Source organism: Drosophila eugracilis, unplaced genomic scaffold, assembly GCF_018153835.1.
Source record: "Drosophila eugracilis isolate 14026-0451.02 unplaced genomic scaffold, ASM1815383v1 contig_513, whole genome shotgun sequence".
Classification (NCBI taxonomy): Eukaryota; Metazoa; Arthropoda; class Insecta; order Diptera; family Drosophilidae; genus Drosophila; species Drosophila eugracilis.
The window spans coordinates 599,709-616,685 of NW_024573387.1; the positions used below are offsets into that span (position 1 = coordinate 599,709).

Genomic DNA, 16,977 nt, shown 5'->3' on the forward strand with positions numbered 1-16,977 from the left:
AAATCTAATCACGATTCACCACGAGTAATACAATTTGTCCGGATTATAAAGTTAAGAAAAAACTGCAATTTTATTACCGCCAACATCTGCAAAACTATCGATAACTAACAGCTACATAGCTTTAAACAGCTGATTGATAAAAACAATGAAGAAGAAGAAGCCGACCAACACGTGCGATTGTTTATTGTGAAATGGAACCGGGAATTTGCTATATAAAACCAGAGTAAGTAAAACTTTTAATAATTCAGGTAGATATTAACTTTGTACATCCTACAGATACCTGGTATCTGAAATCAATGAGGCAGCTAACACCGAAAACAACGAGACGAACAAAAGAAAACGAGAGGATGGCGAAGAAATAGAAGCCGGTGGAAAAAAGAAATGGGATAAAAAGGAACGCAAGCGTGGACAAAACAAAGCAAGTTAATGTTTTATTTTATCGTATTAATCTTATTTTTTTGAAATAATTTTCTACCAATAGAATCGCCCAGTGTTCAAGGACGAGCGCTATTCGCACCTGTGTCACTCGCTGATTGATGGAACAGGTGGACAACCGTGTTCCCTGCCAAATTGTCGCTATGTGCACGATCTAGATTCCTTCCTAGCCGCCAAGGGAGAGGATCTCGGACCGGAATGTTATGTGTACACCACCAAGGGATATTGTGCCCGTGGAGTAAGTTGTCGCTTCGCAAAGGCCCACACTAATGAGCTGGGCAGAAACCTTAAAAGGGAGGACTACGACGAAAAGGCTCCACCGACAACGTGTAATGGGGTTAGTTCAGGTGGGTTTAAAAAAAAGAATCCTGTACTAATAATCAATAATAAGATCTAGTATCTTTTTTTAGAACTCCAAGTGCGTCTTCGAAAACATGAATACGATTTTAGTCGCAGCAAGGAGCTCATTAAGCTCGCGGAGAAACTACGAGATGCCCGGAAGCAAAACGAGCAAAAGGAAAAGAACGGGAAACAGGAACAGTCTGTTGAGACGGTAAACTCAAGCTCAGAGACGATAAACTCAAGCTCTACTGACAACAAAGACAAACTTGAGAAGGAAAAACAAGAGGAAGTCAAGGAAGCGAGTTCCCAAGCTCCCACTCTCACTGGTTGCGCAATTGTTGACTTCCCTACCGGCAGAGATGCTGACCAAAAGCCAGCCGTTGATTTCCGTGAGAAACTCGTCCTGTCGCCACTCACAACTTTGGGCAACCTGCCCTTTCGAAGAATATGTAAGGAGTTCGGTGCTGACATCACATGTGGCGAGATGGCCTGTGCTCAGCCTCTACTGAAGGGTATGGGTCAGGAATGGGCTCTAACGAAGCGCCATCAGAGCGAAGATGTTTTCGGAGTACAATTGTGCGGGAATAATCCCAACATGATTAACCAAGCGGCTCAGGTTATTTATGAGACTGCCCAGGTGGATTTCATAGATCTCAACATTGGCTGCCCGATAGATCTTATTTACCAGCAGGGCGGCGGTAGTGCCCTAATGCGAAGAACAAACATCTTGGAGCTGACTGTGCGTAGCTGTGCCGCCTTGTCCAATCGCTTACCTTTCACCGTGAAGATGCGCACTGGCATATATGCTGACAAGAGTGTGGCGCACGAACTCCTGCCTCTGGTCGAAGAGTGGGGCGCCTCAGCAGTGACCCTTCACGGGCGATCCAGGGAGCAGCGCTACACCAAGCATGCCAACTGGATTTACATCGAGGAGTGCGCCGCAAAGGCTAAACGGATGCCGGTGATCGGTAACGGAGACATACTTAGCTATGAGGATTACGTGGAAAGAAGGAGTTTGGCGCCGCATGTTAGTTCAGTGATGATTGGACGTGGAGCGTTAATAAAGCCCTGGATATTCCAAGAGATCAAGGAGAAACAAGCCTGGTCACCTTCGTCTGGTCAACGGTACGAAATTTTGCAAAAGTTTTGCAACTACGGATTGGAGCATTGGGGCTCGGACACTAAGGGTGTCGAAACCACACGCCGATTCCTTCTTGAATGGCAGTCCTTCTTGTACCGATACATACCCGAGGCCTTACAGACGGCTCCGCCGCAAAAGATCAACGCTCGACCGCAGAAATATCGAGGACGCGATGAAATGGAGACCCTCATGAGTTCTGGCAACGCAGCTGACTGGGTGAAGCTAAGCGAGTCGCTTCTGGGACGAGTGCCAGATGGCTTTAGCTTTGTGCCAAAGCACAAGGCGAACGCGTTTTAGAATCATATTTTACATAATGTTTGTTTGAAAGTGAACCTACCTATACCTAGAGTATAGCGTCATCCACATTTTTAGCTGTAACATTTCTATAGCGATTAAAAGTTGTAGTAATTACAAATAAATAATTCATAAAAGTTAAATGTTTTTATCATAAGCCTTGCATTTACTTTGGATTTTGCCATATTCATGGGGTTAATTCCATTTCCACCTTACCTTATACATTTTTCTATTGTAGAAAAAATGTTTGGTTAAAAATTTATTATAATATGTTGGGCCGAAATCCCGGCGGTACTGCAATACCGAGCCAACCCGTGACAGAGGTGGAGCAAGCTCCTAGCACTCCGTCTGATTACAAAAATCAGTTTAACATTTGTTGTCCTCCAATGGAGGAACTATCAGATGTTAAGCTGATAAGAACAGATACTACACTTTGATCTTAGCCATAAGGCCGAGAAGCGATAACTATTTCATTCCTCAATATGGAACATGGTGACATTACAGTCAGAACTAGTTGAGAATTATTGTAATTGGAAAAAAATGTAACCAAAAGACTATTGCATATTTAGGGGTATGTTTCCAGCAAAGGTCAAAGTCTTCCTTGGGTAACACTGCATCATTCAGGTAGGAACCCCGATTCAAATGCTCACTTATAAAAGAATCTACTATCACAAACGGGTTAGTTACTAGGATGGTATTGTATTATAATTTTGCAATAATTATATACAAAATCATGATATTTAGATGATATTTGAATCCCTTGGGGTCTTTGGGTGCGTTACAAGATTAACCAGACTCCATATAGCAATCGGGGGATGTATAGGCGCAAAAACGTCGAATAGGTGTAGCCTCACTTATGTTAGTTAAGGCCAAAATAACCAGCAGAAAAGAAACCATCATCGTGGAGAATATGAGACCGACTGAAAAATTGAATACTTAAAATACATTTTAAGCCAAAAAGCGTGACGAAATAAAATTACACAAGACGATAACCAAGATAAAGAACATTATTTCAGATTTTTTGATTATAGATTTTAAGTTTACCTAATAGTTCTTCTAACAGGGATCAACTTATCTATGGATTTATAACCATTTGCATCCCTTAGAATGCTTCACACAGGTAGACTGACGAGTTCAAGACGGCTGTCTTGGGTCTGCATTCCTCCCCGAAGCACACATTTAATAATTCCCAAGCAGTTCTGGTTTGTATTAAACCTAGATATAGTCTTTCTTGCAGCGTAAGTCACTCTGGTTTCTCTTCAATTTGTCGAATAAATCTTTCGCCTTTTACTAAAGATTTCCGTGGAGAGGAGCACTCTAATGAGTCTAAACTGAATTTTTGTTAGGCCTAGCGACTTTGTTGCTGGGCCAATTAGATTATAAATTTGAAAAAATATTTGATCTTAATCAAGAGGCACAGCCCTCTTGGTAAATAAAAAAAATAGCTGTACAATTTTTTAATGTAAAATCGTTTAGTTACGCAAATAATTAAGATCAACTCCCTTATTCTATTTTAAAATTGTTTGTCCTATAGGACTGTTTTCTGCTTATTATACACCTAATGATTTCGAACAACAATGGTAACATATTTCCTTTGCATTTTTTGTACTTATGGAAAACTGGTTATATATTATTTTTAAAAATCTTATCTTGGTAGTATTATTTTGTATAAGTCTAAGCTAAATTTTACGTCAGCAATTTGTTTCGATGTATTTGTTTTCATATATATAAATATATATTTATTATTATTATAATACTTGTTATTTATATAGTATATATTTATACGTTATTCTATCTCATTTTTATCCTGTAAGTCAAATAAATATATACATTTAATTTCCCCTCACTTATTTTTTGATAAACATTGTAATTGTAAGAAGTAAATTTATATTCTACCATTTCAGAAATAAAATTTATATATAACTCTTATTTCGCTTACATTTTTTTGTTTCCAAATCTTAAGAATTTAAATAAAATATTTTCTTACAAGAAAAATCATAAACTATTTGTTCATTCTTATTTACATACTACTTTACTAGCTGCTGAGAGTAATTTCAATGGTAAGTCAAAAACATATCTTGTATTAAATCGGAGGTAAAGAAAGCAATAAACTAAACTAAATTTGTTTCGATGTAGTTGTGACTATCATATATATTTATTATCTCTATGTATTTATTTATATATTATACTTGTTATTTATATAGTAGGATATTTGGACGTTTTCTACCTTATTTTTACTCTCTAAGCCGAAACAAATATATACATTTAATTTTCCTTTCACTTATTTTTTGATAAACAGAAATGATAATTGTAATAAGTAATTTTATATTCCACTATTTCAGAAAATTTTTGATATAACTAGAGATCAATGCTAAATGCTAATGCTAGATTACGTTAGAGTCCGAAGCCAAGCCCCATAGTTGGATGCAGTACATCATCGAGGGCACCACAATTGATTTATACAGCAGCACTTTGTTAGCTAAGCTAAGCTTGCTCGTTGGCTTAAGCAACCAGTAGAGTTTCCAAAGCTTGGAAACTTCAGAAATAAAATTTATAAAATTCTTATTTCGCTTACATTTTTTTGTTTCAAAAACTTAAGAATTTAAATAAAATATTTTCCTACAAAAAAAATCATAAAATAATTGTTCATTCTTATTTACATATATAGCTCTAGCTGCTGAGAGTAATTTCAACGGAAAGTCAAATACATAGTATCCAATCGGAGATAAAGAAAGCAAATAAACGAAATTGCGCGAGAGAAAGTCCCAAAACTTCATCCAACTAAAATTTAAATGATAGCTAAATTAATAATACCCTACTACTATCACATTAAAATAAGTGTTATTTATTATTCAGGTGGGCCGAAATCCCGGCGGTACTGCAATACCGGGCCAACCCGTGACAGAGGTGGAGCAAGCCCCTAGCACTCCGTCTGGTTACAAAAATCAGTTTAACATTTGTTGTCCTCCAATGGAGGAACTATCAGATGTTAAGCTGATAAGAACAGATACTACACTTTGATCTTAGCCATAAGGCCGAGAAGCGATAACTATTGTAATTCAAAACAGGGGTCTTCATTTAAATTCAGTTAGAATTAGTTGGGAATTATTTGCAGGAACCGGTTTGACTTGAAACAATTTTTGGTGCATACTTTTAGAAACGGGATGGGACTCGAATCAATTTTTTAGTAAAAAATAAAATGTCCTTTATTCTTAAGTTACAAAAATTACAAAAATCACTTCAAGTAGCTTAGCGCCTCCTCCACATCAGCCTTGGAACCCAAGAATATGGGACTGCGTTCGTGAATCTTCTTGGGTACAATGTCCAAAATGCTAATCTTTCCATCACTGGCTAGTCCGCCAGCTTGAATCATTAGATAAGCCATTGGATTGCACTCATATAGCAGGCGGAGTTTTCCACTGGGAGCGGATTTGGTGGCCGGGTAGAGGAAGATGCCACCGTATTTAATGGTACGGTGAACATCTGCGACCATGGAACCCACGTAACGGGCACCGTATGGCTTACCCTTTGTGGGATCCTTTTTGGCTGCAATATAGTTGAACACGCCGGCCTCCCATTCGCTAGCGTAGCCCTCATTAATCGAATAGATCTTTCCCTTTTCTGGTACCCGCATGTTTGGATCAGTGAGGATGAACTCTCCGATAGCCGGATCGTAGGTGAAGCCATTCACTCCGGATCCCAGACCTAAAACAATAGCAGTGGCCGAGCCGTAGAGCGCATATCCGGCAGCCACCAACTGATTGCCAGGCTGCAAAGCATCCTCCACGGTGGGTGGACCATCGCTCTTCTTGCGATATATGGCAAAGATCGAACCGATCGACACTAGGCAGTCTATATTAGAAGATCCATCCAGGGGATCAAAGCAGACAATGTACTTGCCCTAAAAAAAGAAAATAAACATTCGAAATTGATATATGTATATTGAAAATAATATATACAGCTTGAAGATAGCAGAAATTATACTTATAAAACTTTACCTGTTTGTCTACCTCCACCTCGATCACCTTCTCATTCTCCTCGGAAACCATCAGACATGTGGTGTAGGACGATTTGAGCATGTTGATGAAGAGTTCGTTGGACAGCACGTCCAGTTTCTTGACTTCCTCGCCTTGGACATTTACGTCGCCGGCGATTCCGTGAAGCTTGGCAATTCCAGCCTTACGGACGGCTATACAAAATTGTTATTAAAACATAATTATTATGAAATTATATGGTAAATATATTAATATACCCGAGGCAGTGGCTTTTATCGCCGTTTGGATGCAGTTGAGCAGCTGGGACAAATCTCCGGTGGCGCCTTTGAATTTGCGTTGCTCCTGCAACACGAAACGCGTCAGCGTCATCGCATTGGAGTCAAAAACTGGCCCCTGTTGGCTCATTTTGGCTATTCGAATAATTATAATAAAATATATAAAATGCGAGAATTGGCTTTGTCTGGGTATGATTAGGATTGGATTAACAAACGGGTAAGGAATTTTAAAAATTAATATTTAAGGATTTCGGAGGGAATAGCATAAGGTTTAATAACAAAATGAAACGTGCGCAGATGCAATAAATCAAAATAATTTTGACACAGCAACAGGTTAAAATTTTTGGTCAAACAAGTTTGGGCGCTTTCAAATTGGAGGAGGTGCAGGCGGGTTTAATATACATGTAGTGCGAGTTGAAAGGACTCTACATGGGAAGAAAAGGGGCCAGGAAACATTAATGGAGCAGGAAGCAGGAAGCAGGAGACAACTTCACTTACAATCACCGTTACTGGCCGCCATTATTGGTTAGAGTAATATGTAACCTCTCTAAATGATGCGGTTCCTGTGGGAATCCATCAAAATAAAAACAATTACCAAATTAGTAGGACCAAGGGCCTGTGTTTCCATAAGAAGGTCAAATCAGTGACCTCTCTTTCTATCGACCACTATCTTCACTGGTTTTTTCGGGGGCTTGTTGCATAAAAAATCACTATCAAAAACTTGTCACTCTGAGTGCGCGTGTATTTGTTTTTGTGGTTGTGGTGTCTCGTTGTTATTAGGATTTTAGACTAGCTGATAACCTGTTTGTTCTACAAAAATTAATCGAACTGTTTCATGGAAAAAGTATAGAACCGGAACCGCAAAAATAATATTTCTGCCGGCCGATTATATACATCGACACGTGCCCCTTATTTATTTTTGGAACGTCTCGGAAAAGCACCCGATTAGCTGAATAAATGTATATACCAACGCATGGGCTATAAGTAAACAGTGTATCTATAGACAAATATACGTTTGTATATCTTTTTCATTAATCTACATCAAAGAAACGAGAGCTAAATGACTTTCAGACTTGTCCTTAACACTACTTGTTGAACCCAAACATTTGTGGAGCTTCGTAGAACCCAAGAGATCGAAATGCACTTTCACTTACAACAAAACGGGTAAGACTGGCAAACAAAACAACGAACCGCGGTCGACGGCTGAACTAAAGAGACTGCTTTTTGGCTTTAGTCCACGGCCACGACGACAGCGGAAAAAAGCCAACCAAACGTCACTCCCTACCCATCCCCTTTCAGGAGGTATATTCGCTATGTCGAGCAGGTCAATATTATTAATCTAACAGTAATATGTGATTATAATCCTATTAATAGTTGTCATGATTTTTTCATAAAAATAATTCAGTATTCCATTTTTGAAAATATTTTTTAAATTTTCTAACTGTAAAAAAATTAAATTAATTATGGATTGTTTGCAAAAAAATTATGCAATCATTTTTTTAATCAAAAATCGTACAATTTTTTTAGGAACTAAAAAGTTAGCGCATTGAAATGTCGGCTTTTACGAGTATATCCTCACATTCCTTTTTGTTTTGTTTTGAACGGCGACGGCGACTGATAGCATTGTAAATAACATGCATACATATTTACAGAAAAGTACATAGAAGAGAGATTCGGAGTGGAAGAGAGTGCATATGGGGAGCATAAACTGCAGACATATGGCTTGAAAAAATGAAGAGGGAGTTAAAAATAAAGAGAGTGAAGCATTTGGGGAGCATATCAACTTTTTTTGAATGCCTAATGAGATATACATATATTTATAGGTTTAAGGAAAAATGCTTCATTAAAATCTCTTTATTAAGTGAAAAAATTTAGCAAAATGCTTAAATACCCACTTAAGTGTGATTTACTCACTGATATACTACTATATTGCAATTGAAAAGGGCTTTAAATGAAATCAAAACATTTTATGACTATATAGGTACTAAGTGGCAAGTGTGACTTTTATTACCAACCCATTCTCGTCGAGGGAGGCTCGTCTCCGGCAGTTTGCTTTCGTATTAATCAACAATAAGATAAGCCAAAGTACTACTTACTAAAATATGTATTCGCTTGGAAAACACCAGAGGTAGAGCGACTGCGCCTTGTCATTGCTTCGACCTCAGATAGTATTTCATTCCATAGCAATCTCTCGAGTTTTGTTAATTTGCGTCCGATTAGAGTGTGTCTACCAATTTGAACATAAAAGAAAACAGAAATATACATATATAAATATATATATAAATATTTAGGTTAATACTTACATTTTTAATCAATGGAAAAAAATGTTTCATTGACGTCTAGAATAGATCTTAAAAACTGATATGTATTGTTAGGTAATATTAATTGTATAAACTAGATGGAAATCTAAAAATAATTTTATTTAAGACAATAGCTTCATAAGACTAGGGGTACTTACATAAAGAGTGTGTAGGATCTTTTGAGGTTTTGAATCTAAAAAAGCCGTGAGAAAGATTAACCTAAAAAAATGAATTTCCTCCACCTTTTTTTACTGCCGGTTAATAGTGATTTTTTCGTGAGCATTCCTGTTAACCCATAATTACCAATCAATTGGAAACATTTAACATTTACCTCCCACACTCGAGATTGATTGTCTCACTAAAATGGCTGGCTGAAAACCCGCAATTATTTTTTCATTGTTAAGTGCATTTCCATCCACCCCAATTCAATCCAATCTTTTTCCCTATTTCCGCCCACCTATGGGCACTTGGACATGCGCAGGGCGTGGCAGTCTCAGTCAACCCCATTGTGAAATGCCTGATGTTTAACCATATTAGTTGCTACTTTATGTTGTCAATTGGATTTGATTGCCCAGCGCCGAAGAAAGAGCTCCCAAACCAAGTACAACTTTTCGAATCTACTCGTACTTCTGTTCTTTTTGGTTTATTGCAAGCACTATGTTTTGGGTAAGACGTCGCAGGGAACTAAAATATCTTAAAATGGAAGTTCTTGAATACAATCACTAAATTTGATTAGATTTAATATTTAATACATGACTAGAATGTAGCTCGTTCAAGAACATTTTAATATTTACAAAGTTTTTCCTTCTTTCAATTTAAATATTTGGGGAAATACAATTATAACTTTATAAAAATAATCTTCTTATCTGTCGTTTAGATGACGTTTTTTAAAACGCTTGAGTAAAATGGATCGTCTCTGTTAAAATCAAATAGTTAAAATAATGGTTATATTGCAATAAGAATAAGTAGTTCAAGGTCTTAAGTTGATTTGATGTGAACTATCTTTCGGTTCTTACTGGTAAACACCAAGACATGGTTTGGTAAACCACTTTAATGCTGATAAAACAAATGTACATATCTGTGGTAAAGCCTTAAAAATTTGACAATCACTAAAATATGTGATTTTCCAGCAAACAGAAACATTATCTTTAGATTTTCCAAACATAAACCTTTAAAAACTAAATGAAAAATCGAACTTTAAATTTTCTCTGATACTTTAACAAATAATTAAAGATTGTATTTCCCCAATTAAAATACCGACAACTTTACTAATTTAATAGCCAGGTTCCTATCCTGGTCGAACTATCTATGTTAACTGGTAGAGTTTTGCATCGCCAACTATGTCCACGTCACTGGAGTTCTCATCATCGCCACTGTCCGCCTCCAAGTCGGAGTAGTCATCCGTGGAGTAACCCTGCTGCATCAGGCACATCTGCAGCTGCTGCTGCTGCTCACTTGTAGGCTGATTGGGTGTGCTGACAGATCCGGGATTCAATTTTCCATGCTTGGAATCTCCAGAGGAGGAGGAGGTGGCTTCGCCTGGCTGTTTGCCCAATTCGTTGCGTGAGAAGTCAACGGGTTCTGCGGCATGGAAGAGTCAAAGAAATTTCCACAACATTTAGAATTAATTTGATTTGTTCGGAAACTTGAGAAAAACTTTGTGCAACTCAAGGAGCCAGCTAAAAGCCAAAAGGTCTAATTGAAAGTCCAAAAGTTCCTCAAAGGAAACTACTCAGACCCTTTTGTCTGCTCAACTATTTTCAAGTAAGCTTTGTGAGCAATTTGAAAACCGCAGGCATCTTCTATTCAAGAAGCCTTTGGCCATTTTATTATTTTCTTGACAATTTCATTGTCTTCAAGGAAATATTTGATTATGAATTTTGCTTTAAAAATATTAAGTCTGCATATATAAAAGGATTTATAAAGCAAAGTGTGTGCAGGGAATTTTGTTAAAGGTTGATAGTATCAAAGAAGTTAAAAGTTTTAAACTTAATAGAATGATGAAACAAATAGAAGTTCTCACCATTAGCATTGTCCCGCCGGCGTAGCTGCTTTTTGTGTTTCATGCGGCGGTTCTGGAACCAGGTCTTCACCTGTGTCTCACTGAGACCCAAGGCTGTGGCAAGTTCCACGCGCTCGGGCGTGGAAAGGTATCGCTGTCCCTCAAATCGCTTTTCCAGGCCGGACAATTGCGGATCACTGAACACCGTACGGGCCTTCCGCCGGCGGCAGTGACGCAGAGCATTTACGCCCATTCCCAATCCAAGGGCCAATTCCGGCACACAACCAGGAGCTCCGAAGAAGGGCGCTCCACCGAAAAGGCTGGCTAAAAGTTCGGGTAACGAGATTCATTAACTTTGTTATAGTTGATGGAAATTGAAACTTTCGGTGTTGATTGGTCATTTACAATGCAGGCTATTCTGGTGTTTCATTAATTTAAAAAAGTTTATTAAGTGAAAATTCTAATGTCCCCTAAGTTTATTAAATGCTAAAAAGTGAACTTTGAACCTATAAACTAAACACGTTTTAAAAATAAAGATTTAAAGATTATAACTATCACTCATACGCCATGTGTTCGATTTGCACTTAGTATTTATAAGGTAGTTGTTAGTCTGCGTTATTGTTGAAAAATGTTATACTTTAATACTAATAAAAACCAATGAAAAGATATAGAGATCATATCTCTATCTTATCATAAAATAACTCACCTTGTGATAGAAAATATGGATCCACGGACTTGTAAGTGCCCGACGATGGAGACAGATAGCCGAGGGTCATTTGAAGAAATCCGTGATCGGTATAGGGAGCATTGGGGTACAATACTCCATTTGATCCACCAGTTCCTCCATTCAGGGACGGCGGAGGTGGAGGCTGAGGCGCCGGTACCGGCGGATGCTGTCCTGCCGCGGACCCTAATTGCTGAGAAGTCTGATCTGCACTATAGTGGGAAGCTCCAGGACGTGATTGGTGGTTTGACCTAGAAATCGAGGGATTAAAAAAATTTTTACATATATCAATTTTTTATTTTAGATAAAAATGCCATCGCCAGCGAAAAATAAATGTCGATTTAGGTTACTCTCTTTAAAAAGTTGAAGCACGAAAATACTCATAGGTATGATTTTTCTCGATTATGACATAATATTCCTAAAGGTGTTAACCTTAACTTTTTAATGAAATCAAATTCATGATTTTCTTTTAAGAACACAACTATTTTATCTTGAACTGAGATTTTTAAATATTTATTTTTAAAACCAACCGTTGGGTATTGTGCAAGGATTTGGCGTAATCCTCGCTACCATAGCCTGACGCTGTTTGATTTCCGCGTCCAGTCGCCGACGCGGATGTGGAAGCGGATGCCGACGGATGTAATTGCGGCGGATGCGAATGTTGCGACGGATGTTTCTGTGGATTATTGTCGTGAGCAAAGCTGCTTTTGGCACTTTTCACCGCATTTTTGCTGCTCTTTTGAACGTAATTATTGCAATTACCGGTAATGGTGTTGGTATGATTACTATTATTATTATTATTGTTGGCACTATTTAAATTTTGAAACAATATATGTTCGATGGAGAACGGCGTTTTTGTGGTCAGCATTGTGGTGGCACTGGTCATTGCCGCCTTGCTGTGCGTGGGCGTAGTGGCATTGGTATGACCATGTGCGTCTGCAGGACTCAAGCTGGCCTCATTAAGCATTGCCATTTCGATGGAGGAGCAGGTGAAGGAGTGGAGTGGTGGTGTGAAGGTGCACTGGAGTCAGGATATGCCAGCCAGGATATGTATATGTGTCCTTGGACGGGACGCGCGCGCTTATGTTGTTTGCTCGTTGACGGTCGCGTTGAGTTTGCGGCAATCACCGCACATCAACCAGCAAATTGCTCTAAACGAGCTGCCAGCAGACATGTGCGAGCGAGCCAGCGATGTTGTCCTGCATCCTGTGGAAAATATACACCAACAACAAAAAAACAAAAACAAAAAAAATAACCCCGTTCTTAACTTTCGCCACCCCCATCTACAATCCAGTTGCAGTTGGCCCGTTTTGCGGTGCCCGCTTAGAGCGGCAAATTCGGGGGAATCCCCCTTCGCATATGCTCGTCGCATAAACACACCCCCTAGATTTGCATGCGCATACAGTTGTCCTGCTCTCACTGGATTTTAGCACCCATCATCTCTCTGTTGGCATCCGCTGGACATCCGATTAGCCCCTAAAAACCTTAGTTTAATTGACCTCTGGTAACCACAAATAATTTGCAAAACTATTCGTCCTTACACTGGGCGCCATTTTGTGAGGCCCATCCTTCTTTTGCCAAACCGATTTTGTGCCACCCATTTTGGCACCCACTTGTCATAATTAACGTGTCACGGCCGCCATTGTTGTCTGTCTGGCTGATGATGTGCATGCATTAAATGCCACAATTATTATAATTGAATTAAACAATCGATTCTGCCGCTGCTGCTGTGACAGGATAATTGCTAGGTGGAGCCAACGCAACTGTACACTCGCTGGTTTGGGTTGACATATTCCCCTGCTTTGTTCATTGATATATTTTTTCCACGTTGCGGGTAATTTGAATCAGTGCTCCAACATAGCCGTACACCACCCACAAGGACCACCCCAGCCTCTACCTCTGCTCTTGCCACCCTCTAAAAGAGGGCGTGATTCCTTAACTACAAGCCACCAATCAGCGAAGAGCTTACCAAGGGGTTGCTATAGCCACTATGTTTGTCCTGTTTTATCGAACTTTCTTTCGAGGAGAGGTCACATCATTTTCTGGCGGTGATGGAAGGGGTCGCCTGGATACCAAAACAGAGCAGGAGAGCAGACAATAACGAGACATCAGCGATAGAGAAAGAGCATGTGATGGCCATTCGACCAAAAAGCAAGACAAATTTGCTCGTTTTATTAATAAAATAAGTCACGCAAACTAAGTCGAACATCATTATTAGGTTAAAGCCCTAAAACGGGCGCATTAGGATGGCATTCGAGCGATCGTTGGAGAGGTTGGACAGGTTGTAGAGGTTTGTGATGTCCTCCCCCTGATGTCAAAATGCCTCTGCTTCCCTAAGGAATTTAAATCACTTATATTTTTGGAGACTTAATTATTGGTAAGTGTGGGTGTTAGGTTTTGTTTTTGGGATAAAGACTAATTATTGTTTGTTAAGCTTGCTTTATAGGTAAAAGATTCTTCCTTAATAAGAGTATATTTTTGAATTTAATTAGAATATCTCAATTTTGGGGGCCAACATTAAAGAAAGATATTAGTTCTGATATATGAAATATTATTATTTTATGAAAAAACTATCTTAGAACTTACAACATGCAGAGCTGTATATCCGCTTAAAAGTTATGACCTGTCCAGAGATAAACGCTCCTGGCCTCATCCTCACCTGAGATGAACTCACTTAACTTTTTGCTCCACCTTCACAGACTTCACTTCGTTGTCATCCATTGTTAACCTGCTGACATGAACGTGCTAAAGGGCGATTGCGAAAAACATAGGTAAAGGTGGCATTTTTTCAAGTCTGCATTGCTGTCTTCTGAGCGTTGTTTATTGATTTTTCCATTAAACCGAAGTCAACGGATTTGAGAAGACAGATTCCCATGGCAAAGTCCAAAAGGAGATCATATTTTTGAACCATCATTTAGTCTGCTTAATTTCCAGTACTGCACGTGCCCCGTCAGTTGTTCTAAGCCTAATTTTTATAATAATAAAAATGTTACTACGTCTGACGCATCGAATTGCCAGCCACTTTGCGGTTAAGTCTGAAGGAGGGTGCCTCTCCTTGGGGCAATTACAACATTTTGTGTCTGTTTGTCTGGCAAATCCCTTTGTGCACTGTCGACATCGACGACGTCTTCTTGTTTTTTTCTTTTTTTGTTAGCATAATTCCCTGAAATCAAAGCTGAAGTGTGTCAACGATCAGGTTACATGAGGCATAGGTCGTGCTCATCTTCAAATAGGGGGTGAACTCTTGGCGGTAAATCTCCTCAGATCCTTTTTCCGCATTTAAGTTTGATTCTCGGTAAATTAACTTCTGATACAAGCAACACAAAGTTGAATATCCTTGCGGGTCCTTTGTCCTTGGGACCAACGGCTCAGAGCAGTAGCAGAAGCTCAAGTGTCTACATCCTAAGCGATTGGTATTTCCTTTACATGGGGTCTTATTTGTTAAGGAAACCCATTAATCTGAACAAAAGGCATATAATATAGGTCAATGAATACTTTTAACCAAGTTAATAAATCTGGTCCTTGGGTTTTCTTGGGTTTTAAGCTCAGATTGGTCTACTAACATATTGCATAAAACTTCTATAAGCCAATCTCTAACTCCTATTTGTCTTCGTTAAAGTTAAAAATATGTTGGAAATTGTTTCGTTACACCCACAATAAATGTCATATCCGGGAATTTTTGGGTTCCTCAACAAACCCCCAATTTTGTAGCGCACGGATGTTCAGTAAATTTCACGATAATTGCGCGGGATAAATTCAATTAAATAGCACACTACATGACCATTGAATCCAACAACTGTATCAAAATAACAGCGATGCTGATAAAATCAAAAAATGCCAGCAAATTACAAACTGCCCTTCGACAAATCATCGTGTGCACATATTTCGTTGTAATTTAATATGTGGCACGCGTTTGGGAAACTTTTGCCTTGCCTGTTTGCACTCTCTCCTAGAGCTCGACTTTTTCTACTCCGCACACGTATTTTCATTCGTTTTTTTTTTGTTGTTGTTGTTTTGTTGGCTGGGAAAAGGACTTGTGACTCCGAACGACGGGTTCATCTACAATTGTTGCCAATGAAGAGCAATTGTGTGCTGCAAGGGGTGAAGGAATGGAGCACAAGTGAAGGGCGGTGCCTGGATAATTGCATTTGTTAGTGCTCTAATTGTCAGGGCGGACTAATTCGAGGACCGAGAGAGGAGGCAGGACGAAAAGGTTACTGGGCCTAGGATCACAACAAGAGACTTTTAATAAGCAGTCGACCGCCCAAAAATACGAGAGTCAACAAAAGAAGAAACCGGAATAGGTTGGGAGTTCAAATACCCTCGAGGGAGGAAATAGTGGGTGTCCTAATGATCCTAACTCGATGATTTCGATATTTTACACGCTTAAGAACCTACAATTAGGACAATAACTTAATTTACTCTTAATTATTTTATGATTCTACACTTGATAGAAATACTTATATTACGAACACATTTAAGATCATATATTGACCAGATATTTTTATTTTGATTTACAATGATTTATCTACGACATGAAGGATATCATTTCAGTTGAAAAATTAAAAGGTTATTTGGTAATAAACAAAACTAAATAATTAAATTAAAGATCGAATTATCAGTTGGAGTGATTTATTATCGCTAGCATCACATCTCTTTAAAGAAAATATTTTTTATCCGTGCCCAAGAGGGAGAAGCTGAGGAGGAGAAGTCATCTGATGATTTGGGCCCGTGGAGAGGCTTGTTATGTTTATTCTAAAATAATTGCCAGCACGTGCCCTATCAGCGTCAATCAACCCAAACAGAGAGCCCCAGGAAAGACGAGAATCTCGGCCAAAAATATGAAATAAAAAATAAAACAACAGAGGCGAGGAGGCGGCAAGCAGGCATTCCATGTGCAAAACGTTTTCGCACTTATGCACATCATTTAGTGCGTTCACCGCTGTGATGTGAACCCGCATCGAAGGATGTGTGTCCTTACGGTGGTGGCTCAGCATCCGCGTTAAGTAGCCGGCTAACAACAACAACTGATGCAGCGATAAGACATCTCATAACGCTACCCCTACTCGTCCTGTCACACTTCTGACCCGCTGTGCATCTCTATGGCAATTTAATCAAATTAATTTTCTCACGTGCTCTTTTCTGCTGCCGCCCAGCAGGTTTTCAAACAAATGCAAAGGACAAAGCTTTTGGCTAATAAAATTATGGACTTTATGGCCTAACCTTGGGTGGTACAACACCTTCTCTTTGAACTTATTTTTATGCGCCAGAGAAGATCAGCGGGAATGCTTTGGCTTTATTTATATAACAATCAGTTTCCATAAATACTGGGTAATAAAAATAGCTAATCATTTAGGGCTCGTAAATAACAATAAGGGACTTTTTGAAGGCTAATTTAAAAATAAAGTAGCTTTACCTCTTTTAAAAACGTTCTACATTTGAAATTTTCTGATTCTGAAGCCAATACAT

General features: G+C 38.8%; 3 protein-coding genes and 3 non-coding genes across 6 annotated transcripts; 2 read left to right on the plus strand and 4 right to left on the minus strand.

Moving 5' to 3' along the window:
• Positions 1-127: 127 nt before the first annotated feature.
• On the plus strand, positions 128-2,355 carry LOC108114880 (tRNA-dihydrouridine(47) synthase [NAD(P)(+)]-like). The gene is made up of 4 exons (XM_017226038.2): positions 128-223; positions 277-418; positions 482-782; positions 846-2,355. Exons 1-4 carry the CDS (start codon positions 192-194, stop codon positions 2,213-2,215), a joined length of 1,845 nt encoding a protein of 614 aa, XP_017081527.2. The 5' UTR covers positions 128-191; the 3' UTR covers positions 2,216-2,355.
• Positions 2,356-2,479: 124 nt separating this feature from the next.
• LOC121530346 lies at positions 2,480-2,675 on the minus strand. The gene has a single exon (XR_005993925.1). It is a non-coding gene; the product is annotated as a U2 spliceosomal RNA (small nuclear RNA).
• A 780-nt stretch (positions 2,676-3,455) lies between these two features.
• On the plus strand, positions 3,456-3,580 carry LOC121530344. Its single transcript, XR_005993923.1, has one exon. It is a non-coding gene; the product is annotated as a U5 spliceosomal RNA (small nuclear RNA).
• A 1,483-nt stretch (positions 3,581-5,063) lies between these two features.
• LOC121530337 lies at positions 5,064-5,259 on the minus strand. The gene has a single exon (XR_005993916.1). It is a non-coding gene; the product is annotated as a U2 spliceosomal RNA (small nuclear RNA).
• Positions 5,260-5,392: 133 nt separating this feature from the next.
• On the minus strand, positions 5,393-7,721 carry LOC108114877 (fructose-1,6-bisphosphatase 1). Its single transcript, XM_017226034.2, has 5 exons — positions 7,637-7,721; positions 6,981-7,045; positions 6,465-6,617; positions 6,211-6,401; positions 5,393-6,113 (listed from the first exon to the last, which is right to left on the minus strand). Exons 2-5 carry the CDS (start codon positions 7,000-7,002, stop codon positions 5,448-5,450), a joined length of 1,032 nt encoding a protein of 343 aa, XP_017081523.1. The 5' UTR covers positions 7,003-7,045; positions 7,637-7,721; the 3' UTR covers positions 5,393-5,447.
• Positions 7,722-9,808: 2,087 nt separating this feature from the next.
• LOC108114783 (brain-specific homeobox protein) lies at positions 9,809-12,505 on the minus strand. The gene is made up of 4 exons (XM_017225895.2): positions 12,039-12,505; positions 11,491-11,759; positions 10,806-11,108; positions 9,809-10,363 (listed from the first exon to the last, which is right to left on the minus strand). Exons 1-4 carry the CDS (start codon positions 12,479-12,481, stop codon positions 10,089-10,091), a joined length of 1,290 nt encoding a protein of 429 aa, XP_017081384.2. The 5' UTR covers positions 12,482-12,505; the 3' UTR covers positions 9,809-10,088.
• Positions 12,506-16,977: the final 4,472 nt, after the last annotated feature.

Coding starts and splice junctions, on each gene's coding strand:
- LOC108114880 (XM_017226038.2), top strand. CDS start 192: ATGGAACCGGGAATTTGCTATATAAAACCAGA. Junction 224..276: donor ATTTGCTATATAAAACCAGA/GTAAGTAAAACT, acceptor TACATCCTACAG/ATACCTGGTATCTGAAATCA. Junction 783..845: donor GTGTAATGGGGTTAGTTCAG/GTGGGTTTAAAA, acceptor ATCTTTTTTTAG/AACTCCAAGTGCGTCTTCGA.
- LOC108114877 (XM_017226034.2), bottom strand. CDS start 7,002: ATGGCGGCCAGTAACGGTGATT. Junction 6,402..6,464: donor GATAAAAGCCACTGCCTCGG/GTATATTAATAT, acceptor AATTTTGTATAG/CCGTCCGTAAGGCTGGAATT. Junction 6,114..6,210: donor AGGTGGAGGTAGACAAACAG/GTAAAGTTTTAT, acceptor TTCTTTTTTTAG/GGCAAGTACATTGTCTGCTT.
- LOC108114783 (XM_017225895.2), bottom strand. CDS start 12,481: ATGGCAATGCTTAATGAGGCCAGCTTGAGTCCTGCAGACGCACATGGT. Junction 11,109..11,490: donor TCCATATTTTCTATCACAAG/GTGAGTTATTTT, acceptor CCGAACTTTTAG/CCAGCCTTTTCGGTGGAGCG. Junction 10,364..10,805: donor CCGGCGGGACAATGCTAATG/GTGAGAACTTCT, acceptor TCCATGCCGCAG/AACCCGTTGACTTCTCACGC.